At 35.2% G+C, this 18407-nt stretch overlaps 1 protein-coding gene across 22 annotated transcripts in view; it reads left to right on the top strand.

Annotated features, from left to right (window-relative positions):
• Positions 1–18407, top strand: part of NRXN1 (neurexin 1) — a 1219761-nt gene that overhangs the window by 120881 nt on the left and 1080473 nt on the right. For 14 of the 22 annotated variants that reach the window (XM_070798634.1, XM_070798622.1, XM_070798633.1 and 11 more), the window contains one exon: positions 684–713. The exons of 5 other annotated variants lie outside the window; for them this stretch is intronic. In XM_070798634.1, the coding sequence (XP_070654735.1) occupies positions 684–713 (30 nt within the window). Of the gene's footprint in view, positions 1–683; positions 714–1476; positions 4302–18407 lie in introns of those variants that run through there. 3 more of the 22 variants (XM_070798644.1, XM_070798643.1, XM_070798642.1) reach the window with 1 other exon arrangement.

Here is an 18407-nt window from a genome sequence, read left to right as displayed (position 1 = left end):
TTACTTAAGCCTGTTTAAAGGTCATCCATTGTTTCTAAAAAAAAATCTCATTCCATAGTAAGTTCTAACTTTACAACTGCATGTCTGATGATCTCTTTTATATTTGAACAAGCTTATTCAGTTCCTAACTGTGTCAGACAAGGGGCCATTTCTGCATTATCATTTCAGTATGACTCAGGATGTGTTTTTCTTTTTTTCATTTAATTATGAAATGTCTCATTTTTTATGAGAGGAAAAAGATCAGACCCAGCCCATGTTTCAGGTATTCCCTTGGGTTTTTTTTTTTTTTTTTTTTTTTTTAATATAATTTCGTCACCAAAGAAGGCAAACCCTGTGGGGGCAGTGTTCAAAACAGCCTTATCAGAGGGCATGCAGGGCAGATGCAATATTTAAGGGATTGGTTGGCTTTTTAAGTCATGCTCTTATGCTGTTGAATGCTCCAGCTGATACATAGAAGATATACACAGTGCAGCATATGCAAGTGTTTAAATTGCAGTTCTATAAGTCTTTGCCCCAAAGCATTCCAACCCAGAGTTGAAAGAATGCTTTTGATTTGCCTCTGTGATACAGACACGTCTCATAGGAAACAAGATGTCTGTCACTGAACATTTTTGTCACTGTGACAACCCTGCCTTCCCGTGCTCCCTTGTTTATTGCTGACTGTGCTCTTGTTTCCCTTCAAGGTCTGGCGCACCTGATGATGGGCGACCAAGGTATGGGCTCTGTTCCTTTTCCACTCTGCTTTCAGTGTTTTCTTGTTCTCTAGCTGCTTTCAAACCATTGCTGCAAAGGATGGGCAAATGCTTGCAAGTTATCTGGCTGCAAATAAAATGCATACCTTTGTTCACATTTTTTCATGTGTTTTTCTCCCCTTTATTTGTTGGTTTGGTATTGGTTTGCTCCTTTGACTTTTATTTTCCTTCATTCTTGCACTATGTCTGCAAATAAATGAGACATAAGAACTTGTAATTGAAAGTTTCCATACATTTATCAGCATATGCAGCTAAAGGTAGTTATAGTAAAGAAAATCAGAGAACCATTAATATATGAAAGAAGATACTTGGTTTAATGTACTGCACCAAAAAGAGTCCATTTTTCACCCATGCATGGCAGTTTGGGAACATATGCAGACATCTTTGGCTTCTGGCTTCTTGAATGCTGAGTATAGTGTTCTACAAAATCAATACTTTTTCTACCTACAGGCATTGTGTATCTCTCCTTTTGTGTAGTCTTTTAAAGTGAGCATGGGCTTTCTAATTTCCTTGCACGTATTGCCTTAAAAAAAGGCAGATTTCTCAACATGTATTGATTATATCTCCATTTGTTTTCAAACTCTTATTTATACCTTCTTGTATATTTAATTTTCAAAGAGTAGTACATTTACATATATTCATAATTCTTATTGTTGTTTCTCTCCTCTTTATTCTCTTTGTATGGAAACCCTTTCTTCATGGAACCATTTCATCAAATCCATAGGTAAAAGTAAAGGTATTACATTATTTTATTTCTTCTTAATATCATCTATATGAATAACAGTGTGTCTAAGTTATGCAAATATATTTAGACCTTTTGGCATTAGTAATGGGCACTGGGAGGTAGGTGTGAGTGGTAATGAATATTTTATGAATTGAAGGTAAGAAAAATCCATCAAAATGTTTCCCTCTGTATTTTCTTGCTCTTTAGAGTGGTTTTTTTTTTTTTTTTTTGCATGTCAGCAGCTTATATAATTAGCATATTTAAAGATTAGTTACAGGTTTCAGTGTCAGTTTTTGCAGTATCATTTAATGGTAGTTAAATAATGAGTGTAGCCACCAGAAACATATCATCCTCAAATATTTAATTCTGGAGTACACCTGCACCAGCTATTCTGCCTAAGAATGTAAGTCAAAGCATGTGCGGCATTGAAATGGAACTGCTGCAGGCTCATCAGGCTGTGGTCTTCTAGATGTTATATAAACACATTGACTCCATGGTAACTCTAAAAGGTAGTGTCATAAAAGAAACAAAGGCTCAAGACAAAGGCTCAAAGACAAGCCTGCTCTTTCTTTTGTGCGTACTAACTTTGTTTTAAGAACATTGTCAACTAGGTATACATTTCTGCATCCCTTGGTAAGTCAGGCATGTGTATTCTTTGACAGTATTGGTGCCAAATTTAAAAGCATGCTTAGTTTGCCATTTAGAACCATCCACATTGTGTTTAATGTTTTCATTAAAAGAAAATAGATGATATGCAGCTGTGGTAAATATAAATATGTCTCATAGCCTTTAACCATTTTTAACTGTGTATTAATGAATGTGTCCTTGGTATCTAGTTTTGTTTTATTTTGGCTGTTTTAAACACAAGCATGTGTTTCTTTGAATTTTCTGAATCTCTCTTTTGTTCTGAATCTTAATCAGGGGAATTGGTACCAAAGCTCACAGTTCTCTCCCTTTACATTAGTGTCATCTAGCAGGGTAGCTTTTCTGTTTAAAAAAGGCCCTGAATATGAGTGTAGAAATAAGTAAGAGAGGATATCAAAGTTTTAAATGTGTAACATAGACCTTTAGAAACAAATGTTGTTTGAGTATTCTGAGCCAATAAAAAGAGAACATATGTTATTGCAGTTTGTATTTTGGTCAGCCATTTCGAATAATATAATTTAACCTTATTTTACACTTTCAGAAACTGTGAAAATGACAACATATATCAATTCTTTTAGAAATTTTGTGTACGATTTGGGATACTTTTTAAAATTCTTTCTTTTTTTTTTTTTTTTTTGAGGCCAAACTACTGTTCCTTCCATTTCTGAAGTCGGCGTTTTCCCCCAAGTTCCTTAGTATAGGAATCAGGCTGACATAGAGGAAAATGTATTTATATTTTGTTTTACTAGCTGAGTGAAGTAAATGTATATGTGTTTGTATATGTGCATGCATATATTTGTATGAATGCATGTGTATACACAACTTTCTAAATATACATACACATATATATCAATTATGTTGTGAAAAAGTAACTCTTAAAAATAATACTCTAATTATATAACCATTTAGCTCTACATATGGAATAATTCATGTTTATGCTTACCTGATATTCATTTTGGTGTAATTAATGTTGAGTGTCACTTTATTCAGTTTTATTATGTCAGTCTTAAAAGTTTTCTATTGGCATGTGTGAAAATATTTTTGCTTTACCAGTTTTCATCAAATTTTATTTCTCAGTCAGCACAAAACTATACAGGACAGAAATTTGGTATTTACTTTACATTATTTTTCTATTAATAGGGCTAGGATGCTTCTTGGTGTTAAATGGGAAATGAAGACTTTGAGATGGACTTGGGTATTTAAAACAGTGATCACCTTTACATGTTGGTTAAGCTATATATATATGCATATGCATATATATATATATATATATATAAATGAGAAACATGATTTGTAAGTCTGCATTAGTTGCAAATTAATTCAACAAATCTGCATTCTAGAACAAAAAATCCAATCTTGACTGTGATGAATCATAAATGAATGTCAATAAAATAGGGAATGAAAACATGGAAACAAATGGAAGTGCAGGGAGAGTGGTAAATAGTATGATCAGTGATGGGCATTCAGAAAAGATAAAGATAGTATGAATCAGGGTCTCCTTTAGGAGGCTATCCTTGCCTTGTACCACCTGTTGGAGGAGTCAAAAATGTCTAGAAACTTTACAGTGTAGCCTTTTGTATCATGTTAAATCCTAGTTGTGCATAAAATGTGTTAAATCTACCCTAATCTTACATAACAGATTTGCATTGAAAATTCATGCTTCTCAAATCTTCCCATCAAATTTTAATCCTGAAACATTTTTTGGACCCTACATTTCTCTTTAGGTGTAGTGAATTCAGGTGCTCTGGAATAATCATTTGTGAATTAAAATCTTCCTTTATTGAATCCAGAAGCAAAACTGGGTTCAAGAATATTATTGCTATCGTTTTGGTATATTTTATATGGATTCTTAGGTATTTTCCGAACTTTTAAATGTCCAGTGACAGACAATTGTATTTCATTTTGTACATTTTAAAAAGGAACATTTCTTCTGATAACCTCCTTCATCCTCCTCCCCAGGCTTCTCTCTAGAGGTAAGCACTGGTATCACTTTGTTATATATCCTTACACAGTTGGTATGCATCCTTCCAAACTCTGTAATTATTTCTTCAGGGTTTGAAAATTGCAGAATTCCTTATCATATTGTATGACAAAAGCAGATAAGTCAGCTGGAGACGTGTTAGGGCTCATTGCTTTGCTGGCAGAATCAAAATGAATGAAATAAAAACTTTTTCACTCTTTTTGTAGACCATCTTGACTCATATTTTCACTTGCTCATTCTGTTTCACATTTTAGAGTTGATTATTTTGATTGGTTTTCATGTTTTCTAAATGATTACAGTTAGGAATAACCTTTATTTTCTTTGGGATAACTACGAGAGATAATATTCAGGGCCAACCAAACTCCCATTGGTTGTGGTTAGATAGATTCAAGCAGTCTTTGTGACACTGTGTTTGCTTTCTTTCTAGGTTTGAAATTTGCCTCTATTGTTAGGACTATTGACAATATTAACTTTATTTGAGAATCTAGATTTCTCTATTTGTCTGGGAAGGCAGTTTTTTGCTTGTTTTCTTCTATATATGTTTAAACTGGTCACTTCATTCTAACAATTGATTATATTTTACTCTAATGTTTGAGAAAAATGAATGACCATTTAAATCAGAAAATGTCAAATAAAGTTATACTGCAAATCCAGCCGTCATTGACTGGTTAAATAGCTGAGAAGCATAGGTTAATAATTGTCCATTAAATGATGATCAAAAGCATATATTTTACATCATAACAATTATTATAACTGTATATATTTATGTGAATGATTATATATTTAATGTCAACTTTTCCTAGTAGAATGTAAGCTCCATGAGAGCAGGAAGCTTGACTTTCTTTTTGACCATTGTATTTCCAGACTGTCTTTCTTACTGTATCTTGAACTTGCCATTCTCATGATTTAAGTATGTGTGTGTTGGGGGTGTATTGGAAAAGGTAGATATAGAGGAGGAGATGGAGGGTTTGTGGTGGGCATAGTAGAGGGTGGAAAAGTAAAAGGAAACTTGTAAAAATAACTAGAAAAAATTGTAGCAATAGATTATATTGAATGCTATCTCTACACTTCTTTTGTTTCCGATCATATCCTTTTTCAAAGCTACAGTATTTCTTTCTAATAAAATATCATTCTGGTATCACTTTAATATGTCTTAGCTGATGAACAGCAATGGTCCTGTAAGGAAGTAAAAAGTCTGTGTGTTTTTGTGTTTGTAGGTTTTCAAAAATTTTAATGTGATTCACTGTCACAGTGGCAAATAATAAAGCTGTATTTTCTAACTTTCACTATTCGTGTGATAGCAACACAGGACATTTCCTGAAATTCACATATAGTGTTTAACTAACTAATTAGTTTCCATGAGTTCTGAGTTCTTTTTTTTTTAACCTGTATCAATTGTGATGTACCATAAGACCTGTGTTTAAATTGGGTTTCAATTGGGTTAGCATTGCAAACTTTCAAACAAGCCAGAATTTGTCGTATCTGTGATATGTCTTAATGTGATATGAGCATATTTGCTATTCCTTTCATTTGTAAATCCTGCACTGTATTTGCAAAATAAGTTTCCATTTGACTCTTTCAAATGTTTATTGTTTGATTATCTGTGTTTCTCATGTTACTAGAAAGCCAAGGTATTACAACTATCAAGCATGTAACTACACATTTTAAAAGTTCCTAAATTTCATTGTTAGTGAAAATGAAGATCTTAAAATCGAATAACTGTAAAGAAAATACAGATTTTTCTCATAACCAATTCTGTTAATATCTATATATAGTTAGTTCCAGTCACCTAATTGATAAGCAGTATCAAAGATTATGTATTTAAAATTTTATCTGTAATGTCAAGCCACAATTAATATTCTATCTATTCTTGAAATAGACTTGATATTATTAATACTTAGAGAAAATAACATATTTAGTAGTATTATACATCTTCTTCTGTTTCCATAATTTTTGTTTCAACTATCATCTTTGTTTGTGACTAATTTGTCTGTGAAGTGCAGTTTCCAGTCACCAACGTCATGATGCCTGTTTGTTTTGTAACTCGGAAATACATTTTACTGTGATATCTGATATAGAACTAATTTAGTTTTGAAAATATCATATCTCTCTTCTTTTGTATGGCTTCTGAAGTCATGTCTCCTCATTTAGCTTCAAAATATCAACTATTCTTCATTGCTCAGAAGCATTTTTGAGTGTTGACAGAATCTTAACTGTATTGAAATGCTTACATGTGGTTCATTTGCAACCGAGGCATAATTTATTTCTGTTTATCTATTGTGACTTCTATTGTCGCAGTATTAGAAGCTCCTCAGCCACAGAACATGGAAAGACCAGAATTTCGCTTCATGAAATAAGATATTAAATGTCTACTTCACTAATGTAATATACTTAGAAGGCTACATGACTGTTTAAAATTTGGTATTTATTTTGTAGTCTTCTTTAGCCTACCTGCCTGTCAGTTCTGAGCACAATGAAGAAGAGCTACTGGAAGAGTAAATATTTCTGTATTACCTCTTGCTGCAATTTAATGGTTTTTATCATTATGTTTTTAGTAAGAAAAGACCCAGCACCTTTTTTGTATCTTCACTCTTGGTTCTGTGATGAGAAGTTTCCCATTTACATACACAATTATGATATTAAGGATTTTGTTAAGCTTGTAGTGGATTAATTAATCCTTATTGAACAGCACAGAAAGGATTCTTCACAGTTTAAAGAATGAGGTAGTATAAATATAACTTTAGATTCTTTACTGAAATAGATCATAAATAGCAAAAAAATTATTTTATATCATATTGAATATTAAAAGGATCGTTTCTTTTCCAAAATAATGATTTCATCTTATTTATCCATGTTGAAATGTATTTTTGTTAATCTGAAGTGAAGTGAAAGTCTCTCTGTCATGTCTGACTCTTTGTGACCCCGTGGACTTAGTCCAGGGAATTCTCCAGGCCAGAATACTGGAGTGGGTAGCCTTTCCCTTCTCCAGGGGATCTTCCTAACCCAGGAATTGAACCCAGGTCTTCCACATTGAAGGTGGATTCTTTACCAGCTGAGCCACAAGGGAACCCAAGAATACTGGAATGGGTAGCCTATCCATTCTCCAACGGATCTTCCCACCCAGGAATAGAACCGGGGTCTCCTGCATTGCAGGTGGATTCTTTACCAACTGAGCTATGAAGGAAGCCTAAATTAATGTAGGTTTAAAAAATCAAAATCTTTAGGCTGGTAAGAAGATATTTCTTAACTTGTCTTGGCCAGTGGTTTTAAAGAATACTGTAAATTACCCAGGATACTCATTAGCTCATATACTAAAGGGACTTGAATCTTCAACTAGAATCAGAACTTTGTAGCAGAAAACAACTTTTCAGATAATCTTTACAAATTGTTGACACTATTTTATTTGTAACATATAATAGGAGACATTGCTTATTGTGATAGGCAAAACACTGTGGAAATTTTGGCTAAAATAACTGATACAGACTTATCAACTCTAAGAAGACCTTAAGACTTTGCTCCACTTAAACACTAATAATCATGAAACAGGATTCTATCTTCTTATTTGAAAAATAAAGTTAGAGATAGTATGAAGGAAACTCATCATAAAGTTTTATATAAGATGCTATTGTTGATTTGGGAGAATGGCATTGAAACATGTGTAATATCATATAAGAAACGAATCGCCAGTCCAGGTTCAATGCAGGATACAGGATGCCTGGGGCTGGTGCACAGGGATGACCCAGAGGGATGGTACAGGGAGGGAGGTGGGAGGGGGGTTCAGGATTGGGAACACGTGTACACCCGTGGCGGATTCATGTTGATGTATGGCAAACCAATACAATAGTGTAAAGTAATTAACCTCCAATTAAAATAAATAAATTTAAATTAAAAAAAAACAAAAAGGAAAAAAAAAAGATGCTATTGTTTCTCATTTTGAAAATTTCATTTTAGGGGAGTAAAACTCTATCTTATAACAAAGGACCAGTGTAGTGTGATACGTAAGTACCACAGTCATAAGACCTGTTCAAATCCTGCATTTGCTTTTTACTGACCCGGGGCAAATAATTCAGCCTCACATGTCTAAATCTTAGGATCTGTATTATTAGCTAATAAAAATACTCCATTCTCCAGTATGCTGTTTCATGACAAAATGCAAAAGTAAGTAAAAGATGGTTTCTATCAATGGTGATGCTAAAACATACTGTACACACTTAGATTAAGTGAATCTGAAAACTAATCTGTAATATGCCCAGGATTTTAAGATGTTATTAGTCTCAAAATCTGCCTATCCTATAAATACCCTATTTTTCATGATTCTATGATTAAGTTATAAATAACTAGACATCCGTGTCCTGATGGCTCATACTACAGAGAATAGTGGCACAATTAAGCATGAAAGATTAATTCTACTCAACCATATTTAGATATCCCTATTTCTCTTTTACATTTTCACATTTCTCTCACATATAATGATGAAGTTGAAATAGATTGTCTTCCCTTTGAACAAAACTAGGAATTCTAGTTTCTTTATATGCTGTTCTTTAAATGCAAATTAATGAGCTGAAGGAGGCAGAAAGAAATATTTTCTTGTGGACTGGAAGTACCTCCTAGAGAAAAATTTTTTATGAATTAATGTTTAGCCTCATTAATGACTTAACAGAGTGATATATGATTTGAGTTTATACTACTTAGTCACCTGAAGACCAAATTTTCAAAGACAAGCTAATTAGGGCTTTCTCTTCTTTGATAGGTATCTTTGAGGGAAAAATAACATAATTACCTTGAGATACTTAAATAATTGCCTATACCCTCACATCTTTCAAGATTTTGCTCAAATGGCACCTGAGTCTCAAGAGACTTGTTTTGACAATCAAATTTAATACTATGATTTGCCCCTTTCCTGAACTCTCTTACTCTAGTCAGTTTATCTCCCATAACAATTATCTTTTAACACGCTTTAAAATTTTAGCGTTTATTTTGCTTACTGTTTATCGTCTGGTTTACTTCAGCAAGAATATAAGACCGCAGAGATCTCTGCCCTTCTATATCTCTAGAGCCCCAGAACAGGGACTGGCACAAGTATGTATTCAATAATATATGTTTAATGACTGGCTGACTGATTATAAACAAGTTTATGGAATTTCTTTAAGATTTTATTTTGGATCCTTTTTTTTCTTTCCCATAATACCTTTACTTTCAAATTTATTTTTTCCTTTTTGCTTCAAGATAAATATTATAATAAAGGAAAAAGAAGATCAGTAAAACCAGGATTTTTCTCCTTTTGAGAAGGACTCAGACGACCCATTGGATCATCTTTGTTCTCTGCCCAATGTATGCAGGTTGAGTCACAGAATTTGGAAGGAATTTGAAAACCTCTCCATTAACCACTAATGATCAAGTCTTTAAAATTCCTCTAGTAATCAGGGATTATTAAAGGAATATTAAATGAATGTTTCAAGAAAGGGCTAAAAATTCATCTTTGTATATCTCTGTGTATATCAGTAAGAGGAAGAGGCTCCTAGAAGTTTAGCTTCTAAGTGGCATGAATCATTGTGACTTTCAGTAATTACCTTTTGGCAGTTTGTGACAGAAGTGTCAAAGAATGAAATGGGTCCCCTTGTACTTTCCATTCATGTGACTTATCTAGTGCTTCTAATATTGAAAGATTCATTTTTCTCAGGCCCTCAAACAGCTATGTACACCCAAAGGGCCTTTGACTTTTTCCCAACCTGTGGATAAATGATCATATGTTCAACTAGATGATTTATCAAGTGGTCTAGATCTGCAGCCACCTGTCCTAAATTGTGGAGCCTTGAAGAATTGCAGTGGTAGGAAATCTCTGAATGAAAAATCAACAAGAAAACTGCAGTGCTGAAGGCCGCATTTTCCTTAAAATGAGTGCCTTACTATGTGTCCTTTTGTTGAAAATAGAGTTTGGAGTGAAATAGGGGGAGAGAAAAAGCGGGTGGGGAGAGAATTCTCTCTAGAAAGAATGAAAGTAGTTTCATTCAGTCTTAGTCATTATTGCTTTAATCACCAGAGATTTTTCTGTATGTGGGGCTGTGGCTTATGGTATATAGACATAGCTTTTCAGATGGATAATTTAGAGATGTTGGACATTAAGACATAAACACAAGGATAATAATAGTTACCACTTTTCAGAACACATCTTTACACATTCAAGTTATATCCACTTATATAACATGTGTACTCTGCTAAATGCAGTTTTAACTTTTCCTCTTGGCTTGTTTGCCTGTACCTATGATGACATCTGGTCCCATCACTTCATGGGAAATAGATGGGGAAACAGTGGAAACAGTGTCAGACTTTATTTTTTTGGGCTCCAAAATCACTGCAGATGGTGACTGCAGCCATGAAATTAAAAGATGCTTACTCCTTAGAAGGAAAATTATGACCAACCTAGATAGCATATTAAAAAGCAGAGACATTACTTTGCCAACAAAGGTCCATCTTGTCAAGGCTATGGTTTTTCCAGTAGTCATGTATGGATGTGAGAGTTGGACTGTGAAGAAAGCTGAGCACCAAAGAATTGATGCTTTTGAACTGTGGTGTTGGAGAAGACTCTTGAGAGTCCCTTGGACTGCAGGGAGATCCAACCAGTCCATGTTAAAGAAGATCAGCCCTGTATGTTCTTTGGAAGGAATGATGCTAAAGCTGAAATTCCAGTACTTTGGCCACCTCATGCGAAGAGTTGACTCATTAGAAAGGCTCTGATGCTGGGAGGGATTGGGGGCAGGAGGAGAAGGGGACGACAGAGGATGAGATGGCTGGATGGCATCACCGACTCGATGGACATGAGTTTGGGTGAACTCCGGGAGTTGGTGATGGACAGGGAGGCCTGGTGTGCTGCAATTCATGGGGTCGCAAAGAGTTGGAATATGACTGAGTAACTGAACTGAACTGATGATGACATGATAGCTCATTCAGATTTGTAGCAGCTGAGGTAATCTCCAATAATTTTTAATGTAAAAAAAGTGCAGGCATATTATTACCAGAGATATGAAATAAGGATAGTAATTTCTTTCACCCTACAGAATTTTATTTTATTACATAACCCAGATACAGACCAGAAAATTAGGCTATTGAGATAGTAAAATGACTCATGTTATATGAAATTTCTAAGCAATATTTATTTTTTGGCCTGGATTACCTGGTCAACTGACCCAGTTTTCCATTTCATCTTCTGGACTTGGCATTATAAAGTCAGTAGACATTTGGAGAAAATTAAATAACTCCATTCAAGGAAACAATCAAATTTAGATTGGGCTAAAGTGCTGCCAGAGGGATGGAAATCCCTCAATTGGCCAATTGTGATTCAGTTCACAGGGAAATCCTCATTCACAAGCTAACCATAAGTTTCTTGCAGATGGCTGGTGGCAAAATACGCCAGAAATTCCTGCTTAGCTTAGTGAGCAGACATTTTTAATGCTATCCTGACTTAAAAGAATTACATGATGCTTTGTTGTAACTGTCTTTCCAATGATTATTTATTTAAATAAAAGAATGCATTATCTGACCAGCAGTCACAGGGCATAGAATTCAAATTCCTTCCCTGGCAGTGTGGTTGTATTTGCACTGATCCATCTGTACTTGCTGTGTCCAGTGACATTCTTTGTGAGAGGACGGGGTAAAATTAAGAGTCATTCAGTGCAGTGGAAAGAGAGAAGCCAGTTGGCTCAGATGAAAGCCAAAACTTGGACTAATGCAGGTGAGCCACTTTGGGTGCTCATTTGCCCTCTTATTGTAAGGTGTAATGTCGTGACCTCTTAGGCCAAACCACTGAACCTCTATTCTTCAACTACTTCAAATCTGTCATTCCCTAGTTAGAAGAATGCTTAAGGCTGGTCAAGTAGCCTACTTCCCTGTTAGAACATCTGAGCAGTCTTTGAAACACCATTACAAACCTTGACCTTGTTACCATTGTTCTGAGCCAGGGGTTCTCAGGTTGGCTGCCTAGCTCTCCCCCATCTCCCATCCCTACTGCCCAGCCCCAATCATCTGAAGCATATTTTTAAAATATATACATTTTCAAGGAACCTATCTGATAATTTTAATCAGTAGGTCTATGGTAGATTATGATCTTGTACCTTAAAAAGCCCCTTTTCAAGTGTCCAGAAAGCTGCTAAAGCAGAGCCATTATGTGCAATGTTACCAACTCAGCTAAATGGCTTTTGTCCTTTATATAAGCTGATGCTTGATCGTCATAGTGAGTGATGAAGGTTGTTTTTCTTTTGTTGTTTTTTTCTTTCCTTCCCCCCGACCCCCCGCAGGGCCACTGTGCCATAGTCTATTCAATTTATATTATTTCTGTGTTGAAAGATTTTCCTTACTAATAAAAATATTATTATCTTGCTTTAAGAGAAGTTAGGCCTTGGTCCATTATGAAAGGACTAGCAGAGGAGATATGGTTATTCAGTTGGGCCTACTCTTTATCCTTGAAATTAAACAATTGGTTTTCACACAAGTAAAGATGTCACTGGGCTCTTTCCAACCTTGTGGTACATGTCATTAAAACTTTCATTGTGTAGAGTTCAAATACCTGCTTTTAAAAAAGAGAAAAAAAGATACAAATTGAATACATGGGAACATTTAAACTTTTGATATGATGCCCACCCATGGATACTTTGTAATATATTTTAGGATCATTGTCCATAATGGACCATGATAAAGTAATGCAGACAAAGGAAAAGCCAAACAACAAATGCTGAGTTCACATTTTAAAAAAGAAAAGGCCTCAAACATATTTCTAGACAATGGAAAAATTGATTATAATGACTTTCTTCTCTTTTTACTGAAGATTGTGGTGAAAGAGGTGTTAAATAAAACAGGAATATATAATTTCTACAAAGGTTATACTTTAGAGGGTAGAAATTTGGTCTCCGGAGTCTATTAAAAAAGAAGAGGTAGTGTTCTGAAATATTTAAGGAATGACAGACCCAGGCATAGAAATTAAGGGAAATAAATTATTAGATTTAAAAAAAATCTATAAAAGAAAGTGATTAAGGCATGATGTGAGCACAAACAAAACTGAGAGGAGTGCTGAAGGTGAGAAAGCCAAGCTCCAGAGGGATGGAGGCAAGAGGAGATGATCATGTGTGACAGCAAGATATTATTTCCATAGGTAGGAAGGTGTGCAAGAATAATGGCAGCAGCCTGGGAACACAGCTTCAGAAGTTAGGAAAGCTCTGTATATCCATGGGTACATATATCATGTGATTTGAGGGGGAGCCACAATTTTTTTCCTTGCCAAAGATGGCTCTTTCAATAGGCCTGTCTTGTTTAAAAGTTTAAAAAAAAATACAGTATTTGAAGGTGCTGCATAGTTTTTTAACTAATTTATTTGTTCTTAAAAAGGGGTCTCATGAAATGGGACCATAGACCACTAGACAAATACTTTTTAATGTGAATGAAACATATCAGATGGGATTGTCCAGTCTTTGAGTGGACCTTAGTATGATCTAGGCACACTGGCTTGGCAGTTGCCTGGAGTCAAGGAAGAAGCAGAATCCACTCAAGGAAAGAATCTTATTTCTTGTCCAAAGATTAGCTACACTAGCAGCATACATTCGGTCATTGTATATACTGTCCCTCCTATCCCAAACGTGGCATAGTGGATTTATTCAGTCCTAAGGACCATTGTCGCACCTAATATTTATTTTTATTATGAAATTTTCCTGCTGATTTGTATTCACTAATTTGTCAATAATTGCAATTAGAATGTGAAATCCTTGAAGGCAGATGTTTTGTTATTTCAGTTTTGTATTAAGGATAGAGCTTGGTTGGTAGATACTCAGTAAACCTTGTTGCAAAGCAAAAACCAAAAATCATAGAGAGAGGAATTGAGTAGACCTACATTTAGACCCTAGACTTGCTATCTCCTACTCTATGACTTGGGGAATTTATTTGACTTATAACTTCATTTTCCTCATCTGTAAAATGGAAACAATAAAATTTACCTCAGTTATGAGAATCACATGTATGACTATGAATAAAGTGTGTATTTCTAGAGCAGGGTAAACACTCAGTCATGGACGTGTAGTAGAATATTGGATGTATTACAGATAGATGATTTAAATGAAGTTAATTTTCAGAGACAGCAAAAGATAACTTAAAAAACTACATGAAGGAAAGATTTTTCTTAAAAAAGGTCAAACACATTTGCCCTTTTTATATGTATTTTAAAGTACAGGTTTAAAACAGTTCACAGATGTTGAGCAAAGGAAGGGAAGGAGAGAGAAGAAATTGGAATGTGTGTGCGCGCGCGCACGCACGTGCGTGTGTGTGTGTGTGAGTCAGTTCAGTCACTCAGTCGTGCCCGACTCTTTGTGACCCCATCAACTTCGGCATGCCAAATTCCCTGTCCTTCACCAGCTCCCGGAGCTTGCCCAAACACATGTCCATCGAGTTGGTGATGCCATCCAACCAGCTTATTCTCTGTCGTCCCTCTCCTTCTGCCTTCAGTGTTTCCCAGCATCCACGTCTTTTCCAAGAAGTCAGTACTTTGCATCAGGTGGCCAAAGTATTGGAGTTTCAGCTTCAGCATCAGTCCTTCCAAAGAATATTCAGGACTGATTTCCTTTAGGATTGACTGGTTGGATCTCCTTGCAGTCCAAGGGACTCTCAAGAATCTTCTCCAACACCACAGTTCAAAAGCATCAATTTTTTGTGCTCACCTTTCTTTATAGTCCAACTTTCACATCCATACATGACTATTGGAAAAACCATAGCTTTGACTAGATGGACCTTTGTCGGCAAAATTAATCTGTGTGTGTGTGTGTGTGTGTGGTACACCCATTACATTTTGTTTTATAGTGATTTGTATTACTGTTCATTCAAAAAAATATCAGATGTGAAGTGAGCCTAAGAATGCTAAGCAGGAAATAATTGTCATCGTTTTTGCCTCTGAATAACAAAGGCAAAATTTTTTCATTTATTTTTTTTAAAACTTCTTTGATTAGAGTATTAAGATTCTGTTAAAATGAGCTAGTTTTAGCATAAATCAGATAAGCTTTTTGTTCTAGATGGCTCAGTAAGAAAAAGCTCAGCTTGCTTTTGACTTGCTTTACTTAATTGCTTTTCTTCATTAAAAGAGATTATACAATGAAGAAAAAATAATAATTTCTTCCTGTCCTTGAATTCCCTTCCTGGCTGTGTTTTGGAGAGGTAGAAATTACATGAAAGTTATGAGAGTGATAATTATTAGAGAGTAAATGAAGCTTAGTGGAGGAAGGGGGATATTATTAGGGTGACTTGGTAAGTCTCTCGACACTTTGGACCTAGAGATAGCATTTAAATTAATAATAATTTACTAAGAGTCAGGAAGTATGTGGTAATCTGCCTTAAACCAAGGTAACTGTGAAATTTACAAAAATGAGAATCACAATAATTGCTTCAAAATGGAAAATGACTTAAATAATAGAATCATAAATTTAACTATAACTTTGGAAATTTCCTAGTCCAAATGCCTATTCAGCAAACTCCTCTGCTATTTCTGTGATGGGTGATGATGCAAACTCTGTTTACATTTTCGAAAGGAGGGTATGCTTGCTACCTCACAAAATAACAGTCTTGTTAAGGAGAGTTTTAATTATTAGAGTTTTTCCTTTTTTTGAATCAAAATCTGCCTACTGAAATTATTGCCAATTAGCCATCTGCATGTTGTTATTGCTGCTTCCTAAGATATTTATTGAGTTTCTCCAGTGTGCTGTGCTCTGTGTTTTCAGTTGATCTGGACAAACACATTCTAATTCCTCATTCACGCTAAAATAATAATTTCTATAAATATATCCCTCATCCTCACACCTAGACCCAAGTTTTTCTTTTCTAAATTTTATATCTTCAGTTTCTAAAACTATTTTTCACAGTGTTGAAATCCTTCCCAGATCCTTCCTATCTCGTCCTTCTGATCTGGATACACTCTATCTAATTGTCAATATTCTTAAAGTCAATTCTGAAATTAACCACAGTTCCTCAGATGAATGAGCAGAGATGGTAAAATGGAAGCATGCTTTTGTTTCTGGAAATAATGACACCTACAATCAAAAGTGTGTATGTGTGTGTTTTTCGTTATTTTTTTTTTGTCACTGTTATCGTTCTGTTGCCTCATACTGAACATTCATTCAGTTGAAATGTCCAAGTTTTTTTCTCGTACTTATAGGTCATCCTTCCCATTCTCTACTGAACAGTTAATATTATGAGCCTACTTCAAAGCATGAAACATAATTGTATTCAATTCCATTGTTAATCATTAAAAATAAATGTCCACTCAATGTTCTATGCAAGATGCTAGAAATATAAAACTAAATAAAGCATGATATGAAGCCAGGTATCTGTCCTGGAGAGATATGTAGCTCAGTAATAAGTAAAAACATGTTTTGCATGTGAGTTTCAACAGTTAAAACCTTTGAGATGGAAATTATTTACGAGGACCTATATTCCTCATTAACTAGATTTCATAAAATGACTTGTTCACTGGATTGAATTTGGAATGAAAACTGAACTTTTCCAGTCCTGTGGCCACTGCTGAGTTTTCCAAATTTGCTGGCGTATGGAATGGAGTATTTTCACAGCATCATCTTTTAGGATTTGAAATAACTCAGCTGGAATTCCATCACCTCCACTAGCTTTGCTCCTAGCAATGCTTCCTAAAGCCCACTAAACTTCACACTCCAGGATGTCTGGCTCTAGGTGAGTGATCACACTATCGTGGTTATCTGGGTCATTAAGAAATTTTTTGTATAGTTCTTCTATGGATTCTTGCCACCTCTTTTTAATATCTTCTGATTCTGTTAGGTCCATACCTTTTCTGTCTTTTATTGTGTCCATCTTTGCATGAAGTGCAACTACTCTGTGGTTAGATTAGACAGCTGTTACTTTGGTCAATAGTGTTAAAGTCAGGGATAGTTAAAATTTAGGTTGAAATCATCTGGTGGTGAATCCTATGAAAGCAAAGAAAGAGAAAGAAGAGTCCCCGAACTTATTACAGTATCATATTTGTTTTAGTTTATTTATTAAAAAGAAAAAACTTACAGCCCTGTCTAAATAAAAATACCTTTATTTTTCCTATTTATATTAGTCATGTAAAATAATATATTCGTACCGGGTGGAAATATATACTTAATTTCTTAGTGTATGGAATGAAAGACACTTTTGCAAGTCCTTCACTTCCTCTTGCTCTTTAAATAATGCTGGTAGATTTTGTTGAGTTGAAGTAATAGATTAATACATTGAATCAGTACATTAATTTTCAGCTTTTAAAGTACTTTCTCATATATTCAGTTCAGTTCAGTTCAGTCACTCAGTTGTGTCCAACTCTTTGTGACCCCGTGGACTGTAGCACACCAGGCTTCCCTGTCCATCACCAATTTCCGAGCTTGCTCAAACTCATGTCCATCAAGTCAGCGATGCCATCCAACCATTTCATCCTCTGTCCCCTTCTCCTCCTTGCTTCAGTACTTCCCAGCATCAGGGTCTTTTTCAAGGAGTCAGTTCTTCACATCAGGTGGACAAAGTAGTGGAGCTTCAATTTCAGCATCAGTCCTTCCAATGAATATTCAGGACTGATTTCCTTTAGGATGGACTGGTTTGATCTCCTTGGCAATCCAAGGGACTCTCAAGAGTCTTCTCCAACACCATAGTTCAAAAACATCGATTCTTTGATGCTCAGCCTTCTTTATGGTCCAACTCTTACATCCATACATTACTGCTGGAAAACCGTAGCTTTAACTAGACAGACCTTTGTTGGCAAAGTAGTGTCTTTGCTTTCTAATAAGCTGTCTAGGTTTGTCATAGCTTTCCTTCCAAGGAGCAAGCATCTTTTAATTTCATGGCCGCAGTCACCATCTGCAGTGATTTTGGAGCCAAAAAAATAAATAAAGTCTGTCACTGTTTCCATTGTTTCCTCCTCTATTTGCCATGAAGTGATGGGACTGGATGCCATGATCTTTGGTTTTTGAATGTTGAGTTTTAAGCCAACTTTTTCACTCTATTCTTTCACATTCATCAAGAGGCTCTTTAGTTCCTCTTCACTTTCTCCCATATGGGTGGTGTCATCTGCGTATCTGAGATTATTGATATTTCCCCCAGCAATCTTGATTCCAGCTTGTGCTTCATCCAGCCTGGCATTTCACATGATGTACTCTGCATACAAGTTAAATAAGCAAGGTGACAATATGCAGCCTTGATTTACTCCTTTCCCAATTGGAACCAGTCTGTTGTTCTATGTCTGGTTCTAACTGTTGCCTCTTGACCTGCATACAGATTTCTCATGAGGCAGGCAAGGTGG

This window comes from Bos indicus, chromosome 11 (genome assembly GCF_029378745.1).
Source record: "Bos indicus isolate NIAB-ARS_2022 breed Sahiwal x Tharparkar chromosome 11, NIAB-ARS_B.indTharparkar_mat_pri_1.0, whole genome shotgun sequence".
NCBI lineage: Eukaryota > Metazoa > Chordata > Mammalia > Artiodactyla > Bovidae > Bos > Bos indicus.
This window is presented reverse-complemented; position numbering and strand designations above follow the sequence as displayed.